We start from the raw sequence: 24851 nt of genomic DNA on the forward strand, positions 1-24851 counted from the left end.
GTAATGATCACCTTGTTAAAATAAGTAATGACCAGTTAATGACCAGCTTGATCAAGAGGTAATGACCAGGAATTGACTAGCTTGATTAAAGAGGTCATGACCAGCTTTTTAAAATATGTTATGAGCAGGTAATGGCCAGCCTGACTAAGAGGTAATAACCAGATAATAATCAGCTTGTTAAAAGTGGTAATGACCAGGTAATGACCAGATTGTTAAAAGAGGTAATGACCAGGTAATGACCAGATTGTTAAAAGAGGTAATGACCAGGTAATGACCAGGTAATGACCAGATTACTAAAAAAAGGTAATGACCAGGTAATTTCCAGCTTGTTTTAAGAGGTAATGACCAGCTAGTGAAAAAAGGTCAGTGTCCAGTATTCTGACCTGTGATTGGTGCCTCCACTTCCAGCATGCATTTCTCCTGCCGCAGGATGTTGGCGCCCTCTGTGATGATGCGGAGGGCGGCGTCCTCCTCCACCCGCCCCTCTTTCACCAGGTGGCTCTTCAGCAGCTCTGTGTTGGGTTTACCGTCCGCGAACAAGTCCTTTATGGTCAGCCTCTGATGAGGGGGCAGGGGCACGGCTGTGGAGGGCAAACAACAAACATTAAGTACCTTCTGGAGCTGACACTAACATCCAACTGGCCAATCAACAACAGGGGAAGAACCTGAACTATTAAAAACTTCAAAGTTGGATGTCCAAATTAAAATTAAATGATTAAAAACCTTAAAAAACTGTGTTTCAGCAAATATATTTCATTTCTATGTAAAATTTTCTACGTTTCTATTTTGATGCATATTTGTCTTATTTATTTACCACTACTTGTTTACTGCAATGCTTCAGTTATTTTACTTTCAGCTTCTCATCTTTTTTTTGAGTCCAGGCACATTGAAGCTCAGTTCTGCTGATATTTAGGAAGTGGTGCAGTTTCCATGTTTACTGTTGCCACTTTTGAAGCTCCACAGTTGACTGACATTGCGATTTACCAACCACAATTATTTCCTTTAGGGGCATTCCCCAGCAAAATGTTATCAATTAAGGGTTTATTTGGATGAAACCATATTCCATAAAGGTGCAATTTACTACAATATATCAATAAAAATGTAAATATTGATCAGATTAATCAAATTAATCTGCTCACACCCTCCTGAGGCTGGCTAGAATGTCTGTTAGCATTACAACTCCAACTCTGCTGAGGCAGACTGTTAGCATTGCTGCTAACCCATTATTCTAGGCTTCACAACTCCTGCAAAAAAAGTTTTTTGTGCTTTATTCGGCCATCAACCAAATTTTGTTTCGTTTTTTTCTTGTTTTTTTTTTTTTGCAAAAAATATATATCTATATAATTTCAGTTTTTAAGTAGTTAAATTGTAAAAAAAAAAAAAAAAAAAACAATAAAAAACAACAGTAAAGAATATTTTAATGGTTCCTCTGACTATTTAAATGTCAGAATTTAAATGATATCTATTAAATATCATTAAAGTATCTCAAAACCGTGAAAAAAAGGTGGAGAGATTTTAGCAAACCTTAACAGAAAACATTTCGGTCCCACTTTATAATAAGTGTCCCTAAGTACTATGTAGTTACACGGTAACAATCCATGTAACTACAGTGTAACTACTGATGAAGTACACATTGTTACAGATTAACTACAGAGGTACAGGTTAAGTAATTAAACATGTGTATTAAGGTTCATTTTGACTTGTGTAAATACACACGTGTACCAGGGTGAGTGTATTTACACAAGTAATAGAGCAAGTGTACTGTAGTGTGTGTAGTAGACAATAGCTGTTGGATAAGTTTATACTCAACTTATAACACACACTATTACACATGTGTAAGTACACTCCCCCTAGTATACATGTGTAATTACATAACCGGTACCTCTGTAGTTATTCTGTAACAATGTGTACTTCATCAGTAGTTACACTGTAGTTACATGTATTGTTACTGTGTAACTACATAGTACTTAGGGACACTTATTATAAAGTAGGACCAACATTTCTGATGGACTTTTGCACTGATTTTAACAACTTCACTAATTTAATGAGGAGAACATCATCCACAGGACGAGCCACAGGAGGTTTGTCGAGACTCTGCACACCTAATCCCTCACCTGAGCTGAACTGCCAGGTAATCTAGTTTGTCAAAATCCCTTAGCGAAAGTCTAAAAGGTTGCCATGGAGAGAGACACAGATAGAGAGACAGAGAGAGAAAGAGAGAGAGAGCTAAAAAGTGAGAGAGAGATGTGTGTTTGGTTATAAATTGGATGGTCAGACGGTACATTACGCCTCGGATGGTGAACCACAGAGCTTAAAAGACGTCCAAATCGATCGGGACTCCCGGGCGAAGGCCGTGACTGAGCCGTGTGATCACGAGAGCACTTCTGATGGAAGGTTCTGATCCGAGGCTCCGCGACACGATTTAATTACTGAATTGCTGTGAGCCAACACGCTGAAAATCAAATAATCTAAGACCTATGGGATGTTCCAGCAGGCGCTTTAATATTCCAATAAGCTCAGAAGATACCCAGGAGTGTAACGGCCTGATAATAATCACAGCATGCAAAAGAACGCTGGGAATTCTAGGCAGAGAACCTTTATATTAAAAACCGTTCAATTACACTAACATGTCTCATAACTTTTGCCATATCACTACTACCAATACCACTGCGCTGTCCACTGAGGATGATAATTTAGCCCATTGCCACACCCACATTACTGAAATTTATCCATTCCAAAATATTTGTATTATTTTTTTAACACAAATATTCTGCTCCACTTGTTTCACTTGTTTTACTTTCAGTGTCTCAGTTTACCACTGCCACTTTTGAAGCTCCACAGTTGACTGACATGACGGTTTTCCCACTAGACATCGCTGGTCACAATCATTACCACACATTGTCCTGGCAACTGTAGTTTATAATTCACATTGCCTTGCCAATATTTAAAAACTAAACTGATGTGAGCCAACACGCTGAAAATCAAATAATTTAAGACCACTGTGCTTTCCACTGTGGATGATAATTTACGCCACATTGCCACATCATCATAAAATGTGGTCTTGCTACAATTACTTACTGAATTGCTGTGAGCCAAACACACTGACAACCAAATAATCTAAGACCAATGGGACGTTCCAGCAGGTGCTTTAATTTTCCAATAAGGTCAGAAGATAATAATAATCACAGAATGCAAAATAACACAAAATAACCTTTACATTAATAACTGTTTGATTACACTAACATGTCCCATGACTTTTGCCATATCTAAAGGAAGCCTGCCACCAAGGATGGCACCAGTCGCAATTATTACACTACCATTACCACTGTGCTGTCCACTGTGGATGATAATTCAGCCCCTTGCCACTTCCAGACTACTCCAGACTAACTTTTTCCACAACTGTGCCAGTACCATCCCAAACTGAAAATCATCCATCCCAAAATATTTGTATTATATTTTTTAACACTACTGTTTATTATAATAACTGCAATGATTTCACTTATTTTTTATATTTTTCATGTCCTGGCACTTTGAAGCTCAGTTCTGCTCATATCCAGGAAACGGTGCAGTTTTTTACATGTTTACCTCTGCCACTTTTGAAGCTCCACAGTTGACTGACATTGTGATGCACAACTTTCCCCATTAGACACCGCTAATCGCAATCATAAGCACACACTGTGCTGTTCACTATGACATTGCATTGCCTTGCTAAGACTACTGTGCTGTCCACTGTGGACACATCGCCATGAAATGTGTTCTTGCTACAATTGAATTACTAAATTGCTGTGAGCCAAACATACTGACAATCAAATCATCTAAGACCTATGGGATGATCTAGTAGGTGCTTTTATATTCCAGTAATATCAGAAGATACCCAGGAGTGTAACTGCCTGATAATAATTACACAGGAAATTTTTGGCAGAGAATCTTTCTATAGGGGGAACCAGACTAACTTTTTTCACAACCGTCCCAGAACCATCCCAAACCTTTATGTCAACCATTGCAAACTAAAAAAATCTTGCATCCCAAAATATTTTTATTATTTGTTTTTCCACTACTGTTCTACTGCAATCTTTTCTTTTTTTTTTGCTTTGGTGCACATTAAAGTCCATCAACATCTGCTCTTCCTTAAATTTCAGTTCTGCTGTTACCCAGGAAATGGTGCAGTTTCCATCTTTACTGTTGCCACTTTTGAAGCTCCACAGTCAAAGTCAAAGTGGTTTTTATTGTCATTTCAGCTATATACAGAGTACACAGTGAAACGAAACAACGTTCCTCCAGGGACCATGGTGCACATAAACACAGTGTAGACAGAACAATAGTGCAACAGTACAAAAGTGCAGACAGACAATACAACACAATACAGACAAAGAATAATAAATAACACAGTTGACTGACATAGCGATTCTCAGTATTTATGTAGTTATGTATTTGCTTTTTCTTTTAAAAAGGAAGACAAAATACAATTTGGCTAATAAATTAATTCAGTGGTGAAAAAAGTAGCAACAAAATCATGACAACCTGTAAAAAATAATATATTTAGCATCTTTTGTCTATGTTTTATTTTGTTCGGTTTCAGCCAAGAAAATATTGATGCATCGAAGTATCACAATATTTTGTTTTGCAATATTGCAACTTTTAAATTATATAGTTTACTTTTTAAGATTTGTAGTATATTGTCTTGCAATTTATTGCAATATATTAAAATGTAAGTCCTGTACTGCGATACATATTGTATTGCCAAGTTCTTGTCAACACACAGCCCTATTCTATTTCAAGCCCAATAATGATCCTACAGTGTATTCTGAGGTGGTACCACTTTAAAACAAGACTACCTTTATAAAGGGTTTATAAATGGGTTACACTTAGTTTAATAATGGTTACTTACTTTGGTTGTAAATGCCTTAAAAAACATTAATAATCAGTTTTAATGTATATGTAGAAAGGGCATGTTGTTTGGCAAATAGTGAACCCACAGCCATCTATGTTGTTACCATTTTTACATATGTGTTATAACTGATTATTAATGATTTTTAAGGCATTTACAACCTAATGAGTAACCATTCATAAACTAACTGTAAACCATTTATAAATCCTTTATAAATATATATATATATATATATATATATATATATATATATATATATTATATTATTATATATATATATAATTTTGAGGAACTATTTAACTTAATTTAATTATATTTATAATTTTATTTAATTTATTTTATCCCCTAACTTCCATTATAATTCACCAAAGGGGTGTCCAAACTTTTTTTGTTGGGGGCCAGAAGGAGAAATATATTTAAAGTCACAGTCCACAGACTCTGTAATAAAACACATAATGAAATATACCACTTTAAATAATACTTTTTTCCTGATTATTTCATTTACACACCATTTTACTTGACTTACTATCTTTATCTTTGACAGTGTTGTGTAAACTAAGATTTTTCAAATTGATGTTTAATTTCATGATGTCTCTTAATATTAAACTAGAAATGCGCACTCTCTCCGCTTTTAAACTCTTTGCACTTTTTTGCGCTAGAAATGCGCACCCTCACCGCTTTTAGACTCTTTGGCCTGTTTTTTTTTTAACAGCTGGCCAACTTTCATTTTATTTCTAAAATAACTTGCGTAGTTTGGACACCCCTGCCCTAACTGGCTCATGTAATGCAGTCTGGACTGGGCTGAGCAGGGCTGTTGTTCAGTATGAAGCACAGTGACGTGAGGCTCTTTGAGAAGTCCTGAGCTCCGGCCGAGCCGAGCGGAGGCGAGACCACGCAGAGACCGAGGCTCTGCAGTGACGTCAGTATAAAGAGAGAACGCTGTGAGAAAAGTCAGGACCTCCAAACACAAGCTGCTGGAACCTCGGTGCTCCCAGTGTGTCCAACACAAAGACCACGTCCACGCTGACCTCATTGCTGCTGACCTCATTTGCATGCCTATGACACCGTGTGTGTTCGGGTCGGCCGCTCTGCTCCCTGTTTAGAGTGCCCACTCGAGCCAGTGAGGCGGCCAACCGGGTATAACGTTGAAGAAAAAGCTGGTTTAAAGCAGCCCTGTCCCTGTGTTTTGGGATGATATATTGCCCCAAACGTACATATAAGTTAAGAATCACTGTTGAGGTAAATTTCTGATTGGAATAGCACTACTGAGGTGAATGTCTAATTAAAATAACACTGCTGAGGTACATTTATGATTAGAATAACAATCTGAAGATAAATGTATGATTAGTATAGCAATACTGAGGTAAATTCATGATTAGAATAATACTGCTGAAGTAAATTTATTAATAAAAAAGTTCTTCTGAGGTAAATTCATGATTAGAGTACCACTGCTGAGGAAAATTCATAATTAAAATATCACTGCTGAGGTAAATTTATAATTAGAATAACATTGCTGAGGTAAATTCATGATTAGAATATCATTAATGAGGCAAATTCTTCTTTAAAATAGCTCTTCTGAGGTAAATGCATGATGAGAAAAGCACTGCTAAGGTTAATGATTGATTAAAACAGCACTACTAAGGTAAATTTATTAAAATAACAGCACTGCTGAGGAACATTTATGAAAGTAATAGGTAAATTCATGAATAGAATAGCACTGCTGAGGTGAATGTATAATTAAAACAGCACTATTGATGCAAATTGTTGATTAGATGTATGAGCATACCGGGCCAATAAAGATTGATTCTAATCGCTCTTCTGAGGTAAATTCATGACAGGAATAGCACTGCTGAGGTACATTCATAATTAGAAAAGCACTACTAAAGTAAATTAATAATTAGAATAGCACTACTGATGTAAATTCATGACTACAATAACACTGCCCAGGCAAGTTTATGATTAAAATAGTTATTCTAATTCATGATTACAATAGCACTGCTGAGGTAAATTTAAGACTAGAATAACACTGCTGAGGTAAATTCATGATAAGAACAGCACTTCTAAGATACATTTATGAAAATAACAGCACTGCTGAGGAACATTTATGAAAGGAATAGCACTACTGAGGTGGATTTATGATAAGAATAGAAGTCCTGAGGTAAATTTATAATTAGAATAGCACTATTGATGCTAATTGTTGATGTTATTAGATGTGTGGGCATACTTGGCCAATACAGTCTAATTTTGATTCTGAAAATAGCTTAGAGATAAATTTATGACAGAAATAGCACTGCTGAGGTACATTCATAATTAGAATAGCACTGGTGAGGTACATTTTTGATAAGAATAGCACTACTGAGGTAAATTTACGATAATAACAGCACTGCGGACGTAAATTCATGATTACAATAACACTTCTGAAGTTATTTATATTTAAAATATCCATGATTAGAATAGTAGTAGCGCTGATGTAAATGTATATGGATAATAATAGCGCTGCTGAGGTCCGAGATCCAACGGCTCAGTTTTCTTTAGCATGCTTGGGACATCATGAAACATGATACTATTTTTTTTTTTTTGTATTTTTTCTTTATCAACATTCCATATAAAAGTCAGAGCGCACCTGGCTCTTAAAGTGAATGGCGAGGTACATGCTGATTGGCTTATTTTTCACGTTACGCCCAAAAACACATCCATGATTAATTAACCCTTGTGTGGTGTTCATATTTTTGTTACTCGTTTACTTTGTTACTTGTATTTAATTCAGCAAAATTAAGCAATTTTACATTAAAATGCTTTACACATGCTCGCTTCACCTAAATTGCGAGCAATATAAACAGCTTACATGGTTAATATTTGCCCTGTACCTTTCTTATGTTACATTTCTTTCAAAAAGTGCTACTCTTTTTTTTATTAGTTCTTTAATAAAATGTAAAAGAAAATTAATTAAACTCAAGATATGAGTAGAAAATTTGTTTAGTTTCAAATTTACAAATGAAGCAATGTTTATTAGCCCTTGGCCAAACATACTGTATGTAATATAAATGTGTAGGGGAGGGGGGGGGGGGGGGGGGGGGGTGCAGTGTGTGTTTAACGAAAATGTGTTTTGATATATGTTTTTCACAAAAAATGAGCCAATGCCAATGAGTTTGAGTTAGAAAAAATCTTTTTTTGGTATAATTTGATGAAAAATGAAAACGGATCCCACAGACCCGAACACCACACACAAGTGTTAAGAGAATTAGTACATGCCTTTTTTCCTCGCTTCGAGTTGCACAAGGTGTACTTATCCTGTTGTTACGATAGCAAAGATGATAAGAATAGCACTACTGTAGTAAATTTATAAGAGGAATAGCACTGCTGGGGTAAATACACTGCTGGGGTTAACAAACCACTGTCGATACAGAATCGATACATTATTGGAAAACAATATTGTAATACTTCACCCTACTCTACACCAAATCCACTGTAAAATAACTGTTAACACCTCAACCAGTTTAAATTATACTGAGATATCAATAAAATTGCCCTTTAATAAGCTTGCAGTTCACAGTACTAATAGAGGAAGCCTCTATTAGGCTTCCATAACTGCACCGCACCAGCTCAGAGTTCTGGATATAGCCGTTTGAAAGCCGGTCCCTCAGGGCTGTGAGCTCGTGTTCAAAGATTTGCAGCGGTGGTGCGGTGTTGGTGCGAGACGCACGGGGGCCGTCCGTTTGACAGCTCTCCCCTCCATCCGTCAGCTGTCAGGAGCGTGATTGGAATGCCGAGGCCAACGCCACAGAGCATGAAACAAGCCTGCGCTGTCAGACTCCTCCAATACACCCACCTACAGAGCTCCAAATCAATCCTCTGAATCATACAATCAATCAGACGTGTGTACGGCCTCTGTGTGTGTGTGTGTGTGTGTGTGTGTGTGTGTGTGTGTGTGTGTGTGTGTGAGTGTGTGAGTGTGTGTAGGAGGCAGAGTGCAGGACCTGTGCTCCAGACAACAAGCTCTGTGTTCACACCAACCCAGACTAAACAACTCCTACAGGGACGTGCGAACGTCTGTATTCAGCTCATTGTGAATAAGCGTGGACTCAGGTCTACTACACGGATGCTAACAGACGTCCAACTGATGTGGACTTCAGTTCTGATTATAATCTGACATGTTGATGATCATTTTTTTTGTTATATTCTAATTAGTGGTGTCAATCAATAAAAAAAAAATAATAATTAGATTAATCACAACAATATCTGTGCAATGTGAAGCTGCTTTAACCCTTGTGTGGTGTTCGGGTCTGTGGGACCCGTTTTCATTTTTCATCAAATGATACTAAAAAAATATTTTTTCTAACTCAAACTCATTGGCATTGGCTCATTTTTTGTGAAAAACATATATCAAAACACATTTTCCATAAACACACACTGTACACCCCCCCCCCCCCACACACACACACACATTTATATTACATACAGTATGTTTGGCCAAGGGCTAATAAACATTGCTTCATTTGTAAATTTGAAACTAAACAAATTTTCTACTCATATCTTGAGTTTAATTCATTTTCTTTTACATTTTATTAAAAAACTAATAAAAAAAAGAGTAGCACTTTTTGAAAGAAATGTAACATAAGAAAGGTAAAGGGCAAATATTAACCATGTAAGCTGTTTTTATATTGCTTGCAATTTAGGTGAAGCGAGCATGTGTAAAGCATTTTAATGTAGAATTGCTTAATTTTGCTGAATTAAATACAAGTAACAAAGTAAACCAGTAACAAAAATATGAACACCACACAAGGGTTAACACAGAACACTGAAAAGCTGCCGCTGCGCTTTTAAACACAGGGTGTTCAATGCGAGCAGTGAACGCTGCACATACTGTGCTCTCTTAGTGTGTGAACAGCATGGAGCAGCAGCAGAGACAGTGTTTGTTCATAGCAGTATATTATCTGGATAATATAGCAAACTAAACTGCACCTTATCAGCAGTTTAGCTCAATTGAAAAGAAGTACATTTCAGATATACAGATCATGTTCCAGAAAACAAATCTGTACCTTGGGCGTGGGTGGGGAAGAATACAGTGGAAGTCAAACTCATTGTGTCAAAAAAATTACTCATAACACTGATTCCAAATTAATCATGTGCATTAACGCTTTAATATTGACAGCCCTAATTTTAATAGAAAACAGCAGCTTAATTTTAAGAGTCATGTTAATGCACTACTGACTGCAATAGAAAAATTGCATGAAATTAAAAAGGCAAAAGACCAAAGACCAAGTTTTCATTTATTTTGCTCATTTTTTAACAATTAAGTAGCCTAAATTTTAAAATATCACTGTAATTACATGTGATTTGGTTGTTCCATGTATGAAGCCAAACAAAAAAGTGCTTTTGGCTTCCATTTTCAGGCCAAGTTTGGTTGCAATTACCTGCATACTGCTAGTTGCCAGTCAGTGTTTATCAATTCAATTGTCGAACCTCGAAAATAAAAAAAATTGAGGGTAAAGCCATATTTATTATTTAATTCTTACTATTTGGTGTACTATAAAATAAATGGGTTTTCATTCTTTTTTTTTTTTTCAATTTTAAATTTTTTTTATTTCTGCACCTCACATTTAGAATTTCAGGGAAAAAAAATAAAAAATAAGTATATCTTCTCTCAAATTTCTATTAAAAGTAAATTGTATTATACCATTCAATTTTTGTTACAAGAAAACGGTCAGAAAATGGATCCAATAATAATCCCACTTTTTGTAATTTTTCTTAGTAGTGCTTACTACACTCCACATGAATCAGTAGGTTCTACATCGATGTCACATAAAAACTACATGGAAAAAGGTCTGACTGGTTGCTAACAATAATAACATACATATATTAATCAACTAAATCTGAAACTACCAGTAAATGAGTAAAAATATGAATAAACAAAAACTGACAAGCCCAAATGAAACAGATTTCATCACTCATTAAACACGAAAAATAACTCTAAACTCTAAAAATCAGCTTTAAGACACCGATCTGATTAACCTACAGTGGGTACAAAGCTCCAGTTCTCAGAAACAGGTTCTCTATAAAGATCAAAGCCAGATGGGTTCAATTAGGTCTGGAATTAAGCGCAGTAGATCTTCAGGAGCAGTGATCTAAAATATCAGATAGGAGCTTCCCTGCGTTTTTTTTATGCAGTATTTTACAAAGACAAAATTCCCAGCATTCCAACCAATGGCGACTGCCAACGCATTCCTCTCTGATGCCGTCTGAGACCGGCCAACGTCTAAATTTGGTTCCAGAAGCCGCATCCAAGGGCACGTCCTCGGGTCAGCCCGGGTGTGTGGAGGACACCTCGCCCCAGAGCATTCGCACCGGAGCTGGAGACGTCCGACCGCCAGCAAATTAATCGTCCAATCCAAATGTTTTATGATGGGATTATTTCAGGGTCTTTGTTTTGACCCAAACCTTAATTTTCTGCAGCTGTTCTTATGGAGTGCTCTCTCTCTCTGTGTGACTAACAACGGAAACAATGCAGGTTTCTCAACAGTTTACGACCAGATTCGCTTATCTGACGCTGCTTATCATGAGACTGTTTGGGAAAAGCTCAAACCCATAAAGGGGAAAGACAGCTTGAATCAGCTCAGTTATTGCGTCTCTTCGTTTCAAAGATATGGCAAATATCCACAGGCCAGAGAGGAACAGCCTGCCAAGCAACTTTCCATAAAACCAGAGTCTTATAAATCCACCAAAACACAACTATAACCAGTAGTTATTAGGCCCGGTACCCTGAGTAATTTGAATTCTCAAGCATGTGTTCATCATGCTGGTATTCATTTATTTATTTGTTTATTCAGTGTTCGGAAAAGTTGGTCTGAGCAATTACCAGAATGGAGCATTTTAAAGCAAGACTGTGTGTAACAACTACAACGTTTAACCTTAAAATAGCATCTATTCTATACTCAGCACGCTGCTAACTGCACTATGTATCTCTGGTGAACCCAGCTATTTTAAAATCCACAGTAAAATCACAATTATATTAGGTCACAATATGATAAAATATTGTCATACTTCCTACCTCTTCAGAAAATATACAGAATATTGTAAGCCTGTTAAAGGCTGTTTGGGCCAGGCATAAGGCTCTTTTGTACGCCCTGTGTAAGGCGTGCCACAATGCTCATTGCTATCTTACACCCCATCAACAGTCTATTTTCACACCGTGCTTCCGCGCTGTTAGGAATAAAGTTTAGGAATAAATCTACACTGATGGGCGCCGTGGTCTGGAAGTAAAGTGTAATCAGGTAAAAATATTAGCAGTGGAAACTACAGGTGTGCCAGTGACTGATTAAAACCCTGACAACAGTCAACACTCAGCCGACCAATCAGCAATCCTATCTTAGCCATGCGGGAGTGCCGTGTACACCGTCACTTGTTACAAACACAAATAAAGAGAATAAAGAGAAGATGGAAGGTGATGAACTTCCAGCAAAAGTTGAAGAATGACAAGAAAATGCCAGGTCTGACCCGCAGTCACAACACCTCAAATCCTCTAAACCGGAAGTATGGACGTCCACTCGCTTACCTGTGAGTTTCCCCTCACACACCACCGGCTTAGTAAGTTACTCAAGTGCAGTTCTGAGGGCACAGGGGCATGGGATGAAGTCACTATGCAGAGTTTTACCTTCACCTTTGAAGGTACTTTATAACATTGGGGTAAAAAACAGACTACAACCCCAATATGCACTCTGTAACTCTGATGAAGTGAGCACAAAATCGATTGTGATTAAGTTTCAAGTCATTTTAGAGTAAAATCGTGTAAAATTACTCGACTGCCTCAGTCCACATGCTGCTTTCACTTTTAGGGATTGTTCTTTATCTGTCAGCTTGTCCAGAAATGCATGTGTGAAGCATGCCTTTGAGGAATTGACCAAAGCTAAAAAAAAAGCTATAAAGAATGTAGGGGGAGGTCAGAAGCACGAATTATGACAGTTCACTGACCCGTATTACGCAGTATATCTCTATTGTTGGTACTATGTACTCGGCATGATGCTAACTGCACTATATATCTCTGGAGAAGCTTAAGTCAAGACATATCAGTGTAGAATCCTGTAATATTACTTTACTGCCTCAGTCCACATGCTGCTTTCACTTTTCGTGTCTCTCAGATTGTCCAGAAATGCATGGGTAAAGCAAAAATGAAACAAAGCCACAAAACAAATGATAAAATAAGGGAATGAGAGTGGCATTGCATTATGTAAGACCACTTGTGCTTTTTTTTTACACCTAAAAAAGTTTGTAAACTTGGTGCATCACAATAAACCACATAAAACATTCTCTCCACCTATTGGCCAAAGCTATCTGGGGCGGAGCAAGAAAGTAAATACAGGAAAAAGCTCCTTTATTCTGGACTAGAGTATATTTCAGTGACATTTATCATCAAGCAATAGTAGACATGGCTTATGCTCATAGATGTAGTAGTTATCTGGGTCATAACCCAAGATAAACTGCACCTGAACAGCTGTTGAGCTCAAACTGGTAGAGAGTAGAGATAAGGGCCCCACTTTTACACCCTGCATAAGGCATGTTGCATTGCTCATTGCTATCTTACACCCCACCAACATTTTTTTTTCAGACTTATGTTATTTTTAATCTTTTTCTTTTTTTTCAAATGTTTCTACAGAGAGATTACTTTACTGCCTCAGTCCACATGCTGCTTTCACTTTTTGTGTCTCTCAGATTGTCCAGAAATGCATGTGTAAAGCATGATTTTGAGAAATGAACTAAAGCGCAAAACAGATTATACTTTCCACAAATAGGGGGAAGCTTAAGAGCATGAATGACCAATTCTCCAATACTCCACCAAACCAGAATCAGATTCTGGTTCTACCATGAAAGTAGGAGACCATCCCATCCTTAGGTCAACCGATTACACACGTCCTCCTCACCTTCCCTACCCCGCCATAAGGACAGGCGAGCATGCTCTGACAACTGCGGCGGTAAAAATAAACGGTAAGCACTCCTGGGTCCGTGAGGCAGGCTGGGAAAAGGGACAGTAAGCTGGGTACGAGCTCTAAGAAGAGATTAGGCAAAGCCTCTATTAGCCAGGGATTCCAGGTCCAGAGACTGTTTATTTAAGGGCCTCGCACCACTGCAAATAAGATCCTGACCCTGAGTTTCACAAGAAGAGACAGTGGGACGAGCCAAGGGAGGCGGAGGAACGCCAGGCGACCGTTGGTGCTACTGTCACCACTTCCGGTAGCTGGCACTGCTGGTAGCCTTGTTCAATCAACAAACAGAAGGAGAACATCCAGGTCAGGAGCTCCCTGATTGAGAAAGACCTTCAGTCCTAAAGAACCATATGCCAAGTTCAACACCTTTTAAAGTCAGTTATTAACACTGTACAGTAAGGCTTGGACTTATTTAACAAATATACCTCTGGTTGGGGTGTCTGAAGCCTCCTTTTAAAGCCTGTAGGCAACAAATGGACGACACATATCGTTAGATGTACTTCATATTTTCCTACGCTGTAACAACTAAAGACACATCTCAAAGATATAGAATGTTTAGCAAGTATGGAAAAGGTTTTCTAGCTGGTTTCCACTGCTTTTTAGAATGGGCAATAATACATTTATAAAGGATTTGTAAGGTATATAACCCTTTCAGACCCTGCGTCCATTACAATGGACATGATGTGTTTCCTTTTTTCCTGCATATTCAAGCACCATTGAGCCCTAGATTGAGCCCTACTGCCTGTAAGAGGCTAAATTTAGTTTATGTATATAATGTTTATCTGGTTGTTGGATTATTAAAAATAATACCATATTTCAAGTTCATTATTATGTACAATTCATTTTTATTTGAAGAATTTACAGTTCATATGTTAATATATAGAATTGTAGGTATTTATGTAGATTATTTATGTATTGTGGAAAGTTAGATTTAGAACAGAGTGGTTGCCTTGCTAGCTTTGGGTAATTGGACTCTACCATTAGAAAGGGGCTGTGGGAGGGACTAAGAGTTCCAGAGAGAATCAGGAGAGGGAGGGGGAGAAGGCAGTTGGTGAACAAGAAGGGGAAGATGGAACCTTAAAGCCAAACAGTTTTTTGACCTCTCTCTCTTTCTTTCTTTGTTAAGTTCCCCTTTTTGGTTAACTTTGGAAGGACTTTGGAAGAATGTAAACCTAATTTGGAAGAAGTAAACTGTTCAACTTTAAACCCAATGGTTCTGTGGATTTCTTGTCGTATTTCCTTTTTTTTTTTGGTGGACTTAACCAAGGGGAGTGTGGTAGAGCGTCAACCTGAGGCTTATTCAGAAATGGAACCTATATTGCCTATAAGAAAACACTTTAATCAGCCAATCGAACAGCAGTTTAGCAACACCCACAGTATTGGAAATATTAAAATCTGCACACTGAAGTAAAGCATGGCAGCATCCCAGCTAATGAGACGTGAGTTAATGAACATTTTTATGCTTAGAAACGAATTGCGAAAAAAAATAAACATAAAAAATATATAAATAATACTTATTTGTTATTTTATTCATTTATTTCCAGAATTCTTGTTGTTTTTGAGTGCATTACATACAAAAACAGCATTGGAACTGTAATGTAACTCAGGTCTCAAAAAGATAAAAAGTGTAAAGGTTAGGATCAGGGTATATTTCTTTAGTTTTCCCCTGAACAAACACTTCAGGCCAGTTTCCCAGACCCAGATTAAGGCTAAGCCTACACTAAAACAGTCTCTGGTGGTGATTCATCACTGACACTGCAGTTAATCAGCATCCGCAAAACCCGCCCTTGTTTTTCAGACCCTCTGATTAGCACAGCTTCGTTTTGAACTCAGTTTAATTGACTGAGCGCTGAGATATTCCAGTTTGTACCTGTGTTCATTACAATTCCAGTATTAGCACATCCCTGTTTAAAACTGCGAGGCCAGAAAATGAGGGAATGAGAGTGCCACTGAATCGTTTAACCTTATTGGTCAAAGCTGTGTGGGGTGGAGCAAAAAAGTAAATACAGGAAGAAGCTCCTGTATTCTGGACTAGAGTATATTTCAGTGCCATTTATCATCAAGCAATGGTAGCCAAGGCTTTTGTTCATAGCTGTGATAATTATTTGTGAAATAAACCAAGATAAACTGCACCTGAACAGCCACTCTTCCACCCTGCAAAAAGCATGTTGCGATGCTTATTGCTTTCTTACACCCCACCAACATTTTTTTCCGCCAATTTATTTTTAATCCACATTTTTGTAAAATGTTTCTACAGCCAGTCCAGACAGTAACAAATCCATGTAAAAATGCTCATCCAATTTTATGTTTATTCATCTTATTTTTTGTTTTTCCTTTTATTTCTTCCTTTTATTTATTTTATTACTTGTTTTACTTTTGGCCTTTTACCTTTTTATTTAATTATTTTATTTTATCTTCCATTTCTGTCACTTAATTTCTTTTTTAATCTTGGTGTTATTTTAGCTACTTATTTGTTTTTTTTGGTCCTCTATTTCTTTAATTGTGTGCATAAATTGTATTATTTTAATTATTTATCTCTTTATTTTATTGCTTCACATTTTAGCCTGTCCGCTTATGCTTTTATTCTGAATTATAATAATTCTTCTTAATTTAATCGTATAATTTATTACTCTAACCAGTTAATTTTGATAGATTTTTTTTAAGTTCCTTATTTTTGCTTACCTGATTAAATGCCTACTTTAAGTTTGAATTCCTATTAAGTTGTATATATGCTCGACTGCATTGAAAATGACGGTAACCCTCAATGTACTACCGAGTGAAAATAAAAGCTGATTGATTGTTTAAAAATTATTTATTTACTTACTGTCGAAAGATAAAATTGTTTTAGGGACTAATTGGGTTCTTCTGAACCAAAATGGTAAGAATTATTTGTTAAAATGTTTTTAAAACATTATATACAATTATATAAACTACTGTCCCCATATGAGGACATACAAATTCCTGTAAAAAAACAAAGTTTAGTTTTTATACAAGCAAAAGTCCAGGTCTTAGAAGGCTTTACCAGTACAGGCTGGGTTCAGTCCCATCTACACTAATCTCACAGACCTACAGGGGTTGGACAATGAAACTGAAACACCTGGTTTTAGGGCACAATAATTTATTCTGGTGACGGACAGTTCTGATGGAAACAGGAGAGTTGAGGTGCATATTGAAGCTTCCTCTTACAGCGTCCACAGTTAATCCTGTTGGATGTGGTTGGTCCTTCTTGGTGGTATGCTGATATTACCCTGGATACCGTGGCTCTTGATGCATCACAAAGAGTTGCTGTCTTGGTCACAGATGCGCCAGCAAGACGTGCACTAACAATTTGTCCTCTTTTGAACTCTGGTATGTCTCCCATAATGTTGTGTGCATTGCAATATTTAGAGCAGAACTGTGCTCTTACCCTGCTAACTGAACCTTCACACTCTGCTCTTACTGGTGCAATAATGTGCAATTAATGAAGATTGGCCACCAGGCTGCTCCAATTTAGCCATGAAACCTCCCACACTAAAATGATGACAGGTGTTTCAGTTTCATTGTCCAACCCCTGTAAGTGCTTCATGCAGATGATGGTAAGTCGGGTGTATCTTCAGATGAAGAGGCCTCAGCAGTAAATTCCTCGCTCTCTCTTCTTCTGAAATAAGTCTGTATCTGTCTCTGTCCTGCCTGGTACCCACTGTTCCCAACACTCCAGCCCCAGCATTTCCAAATCAGGAACCTGAGCAGGATGTGACCCGCATCCCAACTCGCCGTACCTCACCTCTCCCTGCCTCTCAGTATCCTTAATTACTCGCCTTACTCTCAAAGCGCACACACACACCTACGATCAGAGGTGGAAAGTAATGAATTACATTCACTCAAGTTACTGTAATTGAGTAGATTTTATGAGTAATTTGTAATTTTTAAAGTAGTTTTTAAAATAGGTGATTTTACGTTTACTCAAGTACATTTTGATACAAGTAATTTACTTTGCTACATTGGAAAACTCTCAATTACTGAGTAAAAAATAAAATGCTGGGAGAAAAAAAACAATTGTCTGAATAAAAAAAAATTGGCATGGATGCTCGGGCGTGGAATTACGAGGCAATAACGTCCTCATGCAATACAAAATATGCCCCGCCGGACAGAACTGCCAGCTTTTTTTAAAACTTCCCCATCAAACCTGAGAAAGCACGTGGTGTAAGTATTTTTATCATTAAACAATCAGCTTAAATGTTAAAGAAACGTGTAAATAGCAGTTAAAGCAGAGCAATGGCAAGTTAAATAATAATAATGAACTGTAAAACTATAAAAAAAACAGTTTATAGTCACATATATGACCTTTATATATATGAACTTTTAAATAGTAAAGAAAAAATGGATCATAGAAACCTATGCCACTTGTTCTTAAAAAAGTTTTATGGGGTGGTCTGAACAAAAACTGCCTGAAAGATCCAAATTATTATGTGGAATAATAGTTCATTAAAAACAATTTAATTTATTATTTGTTTTTACTTTTTTACAACAAATAATTAAAAGTAACTATGTAACTTTTACTCAAAGTACATTTTAAATTGAGTACTTTTTTACTTTTACTTGAGTAGATTTTTAGATGGGTACTTTTACTTTTACTTGAGTAGAATTTTAGCAAAGTAAAGGTACTTTTACTCAATTACAATTTTTCAGTACTTATGACTTACAGCCAATGAAACCCAAAAATCAGTGTATCAGAAACTTAGAATATTATATAAGACCAATTGGTACTTTTGGCAGTGTGCCAAGTCCTGCTGGAAAATGAAATCTGCATCTCCATAAAAGTTGTCAGTAGCAGAGGGAAGCATGAAGTGCTGTAAGATTTTGTGGGAAAACAAAACTGCACTGACTTTAGACTTGATAATAAAACACAGTGGATCAACACCAGCAGATGACATGTCTCTCCAATGTATCACATGTGCCAACACCCCAGTTGCTGAGTATAGTATTGCAATTGGTCTGTCTTGCTTGTGTCAACAGCCTGGTTGCCAAGTAAAATATGATCAATGACATTTACTGCTTGTGTCAACACCTTGGTTGCTGAGTATAATATGGCAATTGGCCTGTCCTGCTTATTTGAAAACCCCGGTTGCTGAGTATAATAGAGCAATTAGCCTGTCCTGCTTGTGCCAACTCTTCAATTGCAGAATATAAACCACATCAGGCCCAAATCTGCATCAGCTGATGCTGCCATCAATCACTTGGGATGATTCTTTATGCTATCTGGGTTCCTACCTGTACAAAACTATAATTGGGGAACAAATATGCAAACTAGGCCTTTCCACAGCAGGTATATTAACTACGCCGAGACACTCGTCGATTCCCGAGACCCAACAACTGGAGGCACTTTGTCAGACATCAAACCTGTCAGCACAGCTGGTGCACAGCAGCCGAGGTAAGGCAAGGTAAAAGACGAGCAGCCTGCTGTCGCGGTTTGTTTCACTTCTGTTTGTCTGTTCCTCTGTACGCTCAGACGCCGACGTCTCCAGACTACGCTGAGCAGTAAACACTCCCTGTTTTACACTCGGCTGATTCTGAGTCAGGAGTCACTCACACCGGAGCCCCAGACCAAACAAACCTCGGGCTAAATATCTCAGCCTACCGCCAACTTCCGCAAACATGACACACCGTGCCCATGACATGGCAGATGCTTCAGAAATAGATAATCTTCTTCTAGCCTGCAAAACATGACATATGATACTCGGAACAATGTAATAATTTACCCAAAATTAAAAGTGTTTAGGTCAACAATGTAACTCTTAAACACTTAAAAAATGCATAGGATAAATGCACAAAACACCAACATATATACAGTTTACTAGTGCATCTCCAAAAATCTCAATTTGAATATCATTAATATCACTTCATTTTAGTAATTTAGTTGAAAATGTGAAACTCATATATTATATAGATGTATTAAACACACAGAGTGATCTATTTGAAGCGTTTATTTATTTTATTGTTGATGATTAAGGCTTACAGCCAATGAAAACCCAAAAATCAGTATCTGAAAAAAAAATAAGAATATTATATAAGACTGGGCAGTGTGCCAAGTCCTGCTGGAAAATGAAATCTGCATCTCTATAAAACTTGTAAGAGAGGGAAGCACAAAGTGCTTCCAATTAGCCTTATATAATATTCTAATGTTCTGAGACACTGATTTTTTGATTTTCATTGGCTGTAAGTCAAAATCATCAACAATAAAAGAAATAAACACTTAAAATAGATCCCTCTGTGTGTTTAATACATCTTTATAATATATATGTTTTACATTTTTAACTGAATTACTGAATTGAAGTAACTTTTCAATGATATTCATATTTTTTTTGATGTACTATTATATAGTGTGTCTAATGTATACATTCTTACTTTAGCATATTTTTTTCAATTAATATGCAATTGTTAATTGATTTACTGTTACTTAACTAAAGTATCAAAATAATATGTGGTACCGTAATAAGAGTGATAGGATGCAGCACCTGTGCAACAAGTCCAGTCGTGAAATTTCACTACTCACTATTAAATATTCCACAGCCAACTGTCAGTGATATTATAACACAGTGGAAGAGACTGAGAACAACAGCGACTCTGTGCTCTGTCAGTGTAAAATAACACAGCGGGGTCAGCGGATGCTGAGGAGCATAGTGCACAGAGTTCACCAACTTTCTGCAGAGTCACTACACCAATCACTACACACCTCCAAACTTCATGTAGCTTCAGATTAGTTCATCACTACACACCTCCAAACTTCATGTAGCTTCAGATTAGTTCATCACTACACACCTCCAAACATCATGTAGCTTCAGATTAGTTCATCACTACACACCTCCAAACTTCATGTAGCTTCAGATTAGATCATCACTACACACCTCCAAACTTCATGTAGCTTCAGAACAGTTCATCACTACACACCTCCAAACATCATGTAGCTTCAGATTAGATCATCACTACACACCTCCAAACTTCATGTAGCTTCAGAGTTCATCACTACACACCTCCAAACTTCATGTAGCTTCAGATTAGATCATCACTACACACCTCCAAACTTCATGTAGCTTCAGATTATCTCATCACTACACACCTCCAAACTTCATGTAGCTTCAGATTATCTCATCACTACACACCTCCAAACTTCATGTAGCTTCAGATTAGATCATCACTACACACCCCAAACTTCATGTAGCTTCAGAGTTCATCACTACACACCTCCAAACTTCATGTAGCTTCAGAACAGTTCATCACTACACACCTCCAAACTTCATGTAGCTTCAGATTAGTTCATCACTACACACCTCCAAACTTCATGTAGCTTCAGATTAGTTCATCACTACACACCTCCAAACTTCATGTAGCTTCAGAGTTCATCATCACTACACACTGCTTGAATTTTTGCACCAGGAGTAAAGGCATACACTTATCCAAAAGCAGTGTGTAAGACTGGTGGAGGAGAACATGATGCCAAGATACATGAAAACTGTGATTATAAATCAGGGTTGTTCCACCAAATATTGATTATTGAACTCTTGAAAACTTCATAAATATATGAACTTATTTTATTTGCATTTTAATTGAGGTCTGAAAGCTCTGTGTCTTTTTTGTTATTTCAGTTTTATTTCTCATTTTCTGTAAATAAATGCTCTAAATGACAATATTTTTATTTGAAATTTGGCGGTGGACTTGGCAGTGTGCCAAGTCCTGCTGGAAAATGAAATGCAGTTTTTTTTCTGGGAAAACACTGCACTGACTTTGGAGTTGATAATTTGGAAGAAATGTTGTCTGTAGTTTATAGGAGAAAACACCAATGTTTATTTTACTCAAACATATACCTATAAACAGCAAAATCAGAGAAACTGATTTAGAAACTGAAGTGGTCCTAACTTGTTTACAGTTTTTTATTAATTTATCATCTGTGCAGCTTCAGCTCATATTTCTGTTCCTATATCTGTGCAGGTCCTGATCTAACACACCTTACCCAGGTGATTAATGTCTTCCTGAAGCATCTGAATATCAGCAGCAGGTGTGTTTCTGGATCTGAACTCACTGTGGTTGTATTATGGTGGTAGACCTCCAGTAACAGATGGTCTGTAGAATTGTCTTGCACATTTCAGAGTTCCCTCAGCTTCCAGAACACCTGATCTAACTATTAATGAACTATTTAAGGTCAGCTGAGGGGAAAAAATCTGTCAGAGCAGCAAAACTCTAAATATACAGAGCAGTGTTTTCCTACTGAAGTGATTCAGACTATGAAGGAACACATAAGGAATCATGTAGCAACTTAAAAGTGTTAAACAATCCAAAATACTCTGTTAACTTGCGGTTTCTGAGGCTGGTAACTCTGATTAACTTATCCTGTGCAACAGAGAAAACCCTTGCTCTTCATTTTCTGATCCTGATGAGTGCCAGTTTCACCATTATGGTTTTGATGGTCTTTGCAACTGCAAAGTTCTTGGAAATTTTCTGATTGACTGACCTTATTTGTTTTTTAACTTTATTTAGTTGACTATGTTTTGTCATAATCTGGATTAGAACATTACTCAAATAGAGATATTCACTAAAACACAGTGGATCAACACCAGCAGATGACATGTCTCTCCAAACCATCACTGATCATCAGTAGATTTTTTTTTATTATTATTTATTAATTTATAAATCAAGGGAGCAGAGTCTGGAGGAAGAGTGGAGAGACACACAGTCCAAACTGCTCGAGGTCTAGTGTGAAGTTTCCACCAATCAGTGATGGTTTGATATATTGGAGAGACATGTCATCTGCTGGTGTTGATCCACTGTGTTTTATTATAAAGTCTAAAGTCAGTGCAGTTTTGTTTTCCCACAAAATCTTACAGCACTTCATGCTTCACTCTGCTACTGACAACTTTTATGGAGATTCGGATTTCATTTTCCAGCAGAAATCGGTACACTGCCCACACTGCCAAAAGTACCAACTGGTCTTATATATAATATTCTAATTGTTAGAGACACTGATTTTTTTTATTATTATTATTGGCTGTGAGCCATAATCATCAACAATAAAATAAATAAACGCTTAAAATATATCACTCTATGTGTAATACACATTTTTATATGAATTACTGATAAGAAAAGTAACTTTTCAATGATATTGTAATTTTTTGAGATGCACTAGTAGCCTACAGTAGGTTATATTTATTCAGATAACTTTTATATATTTTATATATAGTTATATACTTACTTTTAACGATTCGCTCGGTGGTGGACTGCTTTTCTTTCGGTTCTTTGGTCGACATCTTCACTGTGTAAGGAACAGAGGAACTTCTCTCCGCGGGATGAAGATGTCTTTTATATTTTTATATCAAAAAATATATATAAATGAAGTCTGAGTGAGAAGCGCAGAGCTGGGAGAAGCTTTGTCCTCTGTAGAAATGAGTAGAAACGTGTTGAATTGTGTGAAAAAGAGTGGAATTGAGTGGATTTGAGTGAAATTGAGTGGAAATAAAGGAAATTCAGCAGTACAGTCCAGATATTCCTTGAGACAAATAGGGATAAATGATATATTTAGCTAATTTAGTCTGTAGAGTATCCTGGCGCAGTGCTCCTGAGCGCGCGTTAATAAGGGTTAAACCTGTTCAGTGATAATAATAATTATCCTGCTGTAAATCCGTGAGGTTAGACTATATAAAGAGACATTTTCTATAAAAACACATAAAGAATAATACTTATAATAACAGCAATATTAATAATATTATTATTTATATATTATTTTTATTATTATAACAGTGTAATAATAATAATAATGCCCGCGCGCCCAGAAGCTCAGGCGGTTCTCCGCCCTCAGCCCTGCCCGCAATAATCAGACCGCAGCTCCGATTAATCCGATCCGCCGCCGATCAGTCCCGCAGAGTCCCGCAGTCCGCCCCCGCTCCCTCAGTCCGGCCGGCTCTCCGCTCGCTCCGCTCCGATCAGCATGTCCCGCTCTCCCGCGCGCTGCTGGCGGACATATGTCCAGAGTCTGGGGGAGATTTCTCTGATCTGGAACCATATGGCTTCCACTCCCTCCTCCCTCCCTCAGATTAAACCTAATCTCAGAGCCTGGGCTGCGTCCCAATACGCGCCCTTGCGCCCTAACTAGTGGTGTTTGCTATAGTGCTGCCTGAAAAAAAAAAATACTTCAAATCAAGTCAAAACAAGAGGCTTTTATTGTCATTACATCTGAGTACAGGTTCACAGTGCAACAAAATTGAAGCATGGTGCAACATACAAGAACAAACAATAGACAAAATAAAGTGCAAGAAGTAATGAGAGTGCAACATAAAACTATAACACTACAATAAATACAGTAGATGGAACGGTTTCACAGACAGGACAGTGCAGAGTGTGGCGAGGTCCAACTCCTCTGTGTGGCTCTGCGTGTTAAGGAGTCTGACTGCCTGGTGGAAGAAGCTGTTGCAGAGTCTGGTAGTGGAGGCTCTGTGTGTTGAGGAGTCTGACTGCCTGGTGGATGAAGCTGTTACAGAGTCTGGTAGTGGAGGCTCTGTGTGTTGAGGAGTCTGACTGCCTGGTGAAATAAGCTGTTGCAGAGTCTGGAAAGATTCAAAAGTGCACACTGTAAAAAATGATTTTTTGACTTTGTAAATACAACAAGGACAATTAAAGTAATTTCTACATGAAAACATCAATTCTGAGAATTACTCAAAAATGTAATGTATAATTCAGTGTAATACTTGGAGTTTCTGCGTAATTGTGTGTCTTCCCATTTAGTTAAATACATTCAGTAAATTTAACTGTAGTAACTGTAGTAAAAATTACTGAAATGTTGTCATCATTACATTAACTAAAGAAATTCAAGTAAAATGTTGCCAAAAGAACGCTCGTGTGACGTCAGACGTTAGACACGCCCCAACTTAATGCGGGGCGCTAGAGTGTGGCTCTGGGATAACAGGTACTGCCTGTCAGATGATTGCTGAACGCGTCTTTCTTCATCCTTTTATCCAGGT

The 24851-nt window shown here is 37.3% G+C and overlaps 1 protein-coding gene across 3 annotated transcripts in view; it reads right to left on the minus strand.

Moving 5' to 3' along the window:
• ppp3cca (protein phosphatase 3, catalytic subunit, gamma isozyme, a) overlaps window positions 1–23905 on the minus strand; it is an 82600-nt gene extending 58695 nt beyond the window's left edge. For all 3 annotated transcript variants that reach the window (XM_022666839.2, XM_022666838.2, XM_022666837.2), the window contains exons 1-2: window positions 23090–23905; window positions 384–581 (exon numbers count right to left, since the gene is read on the minus strand). In XM_022666839.2, coding sequence (XP_022522560.1) covers window positions 384–581; window positions 23090–23144 — 253 coding nt within the window. In that variant the 5' untranslated portion in view covers window positions 23145–23905. The remainder of the gene's footprint in view (window positions 1–383; window positions 582–23089) is intronic.
• Between the last annotated feature and the right edge of the window lie 946 nt (window positions 23906–24851).

Source organism: Astyanax mexicanus, chromosome 22 (genome assembly GCF_023375975.1).
Source record: "Astyanax mexicanus isolate ESR-SI-001 chromosome 22, AstMex3_surface, whole genome shotgun sequence".
Classification (NCBI taxonomy): domain Eukaryota; kingdom Metazoa; phylum Chordata; class Actinopteri; order Characiformes; family Acestrorhamphidae; genus Astyanax; species Astyanax mexicanus.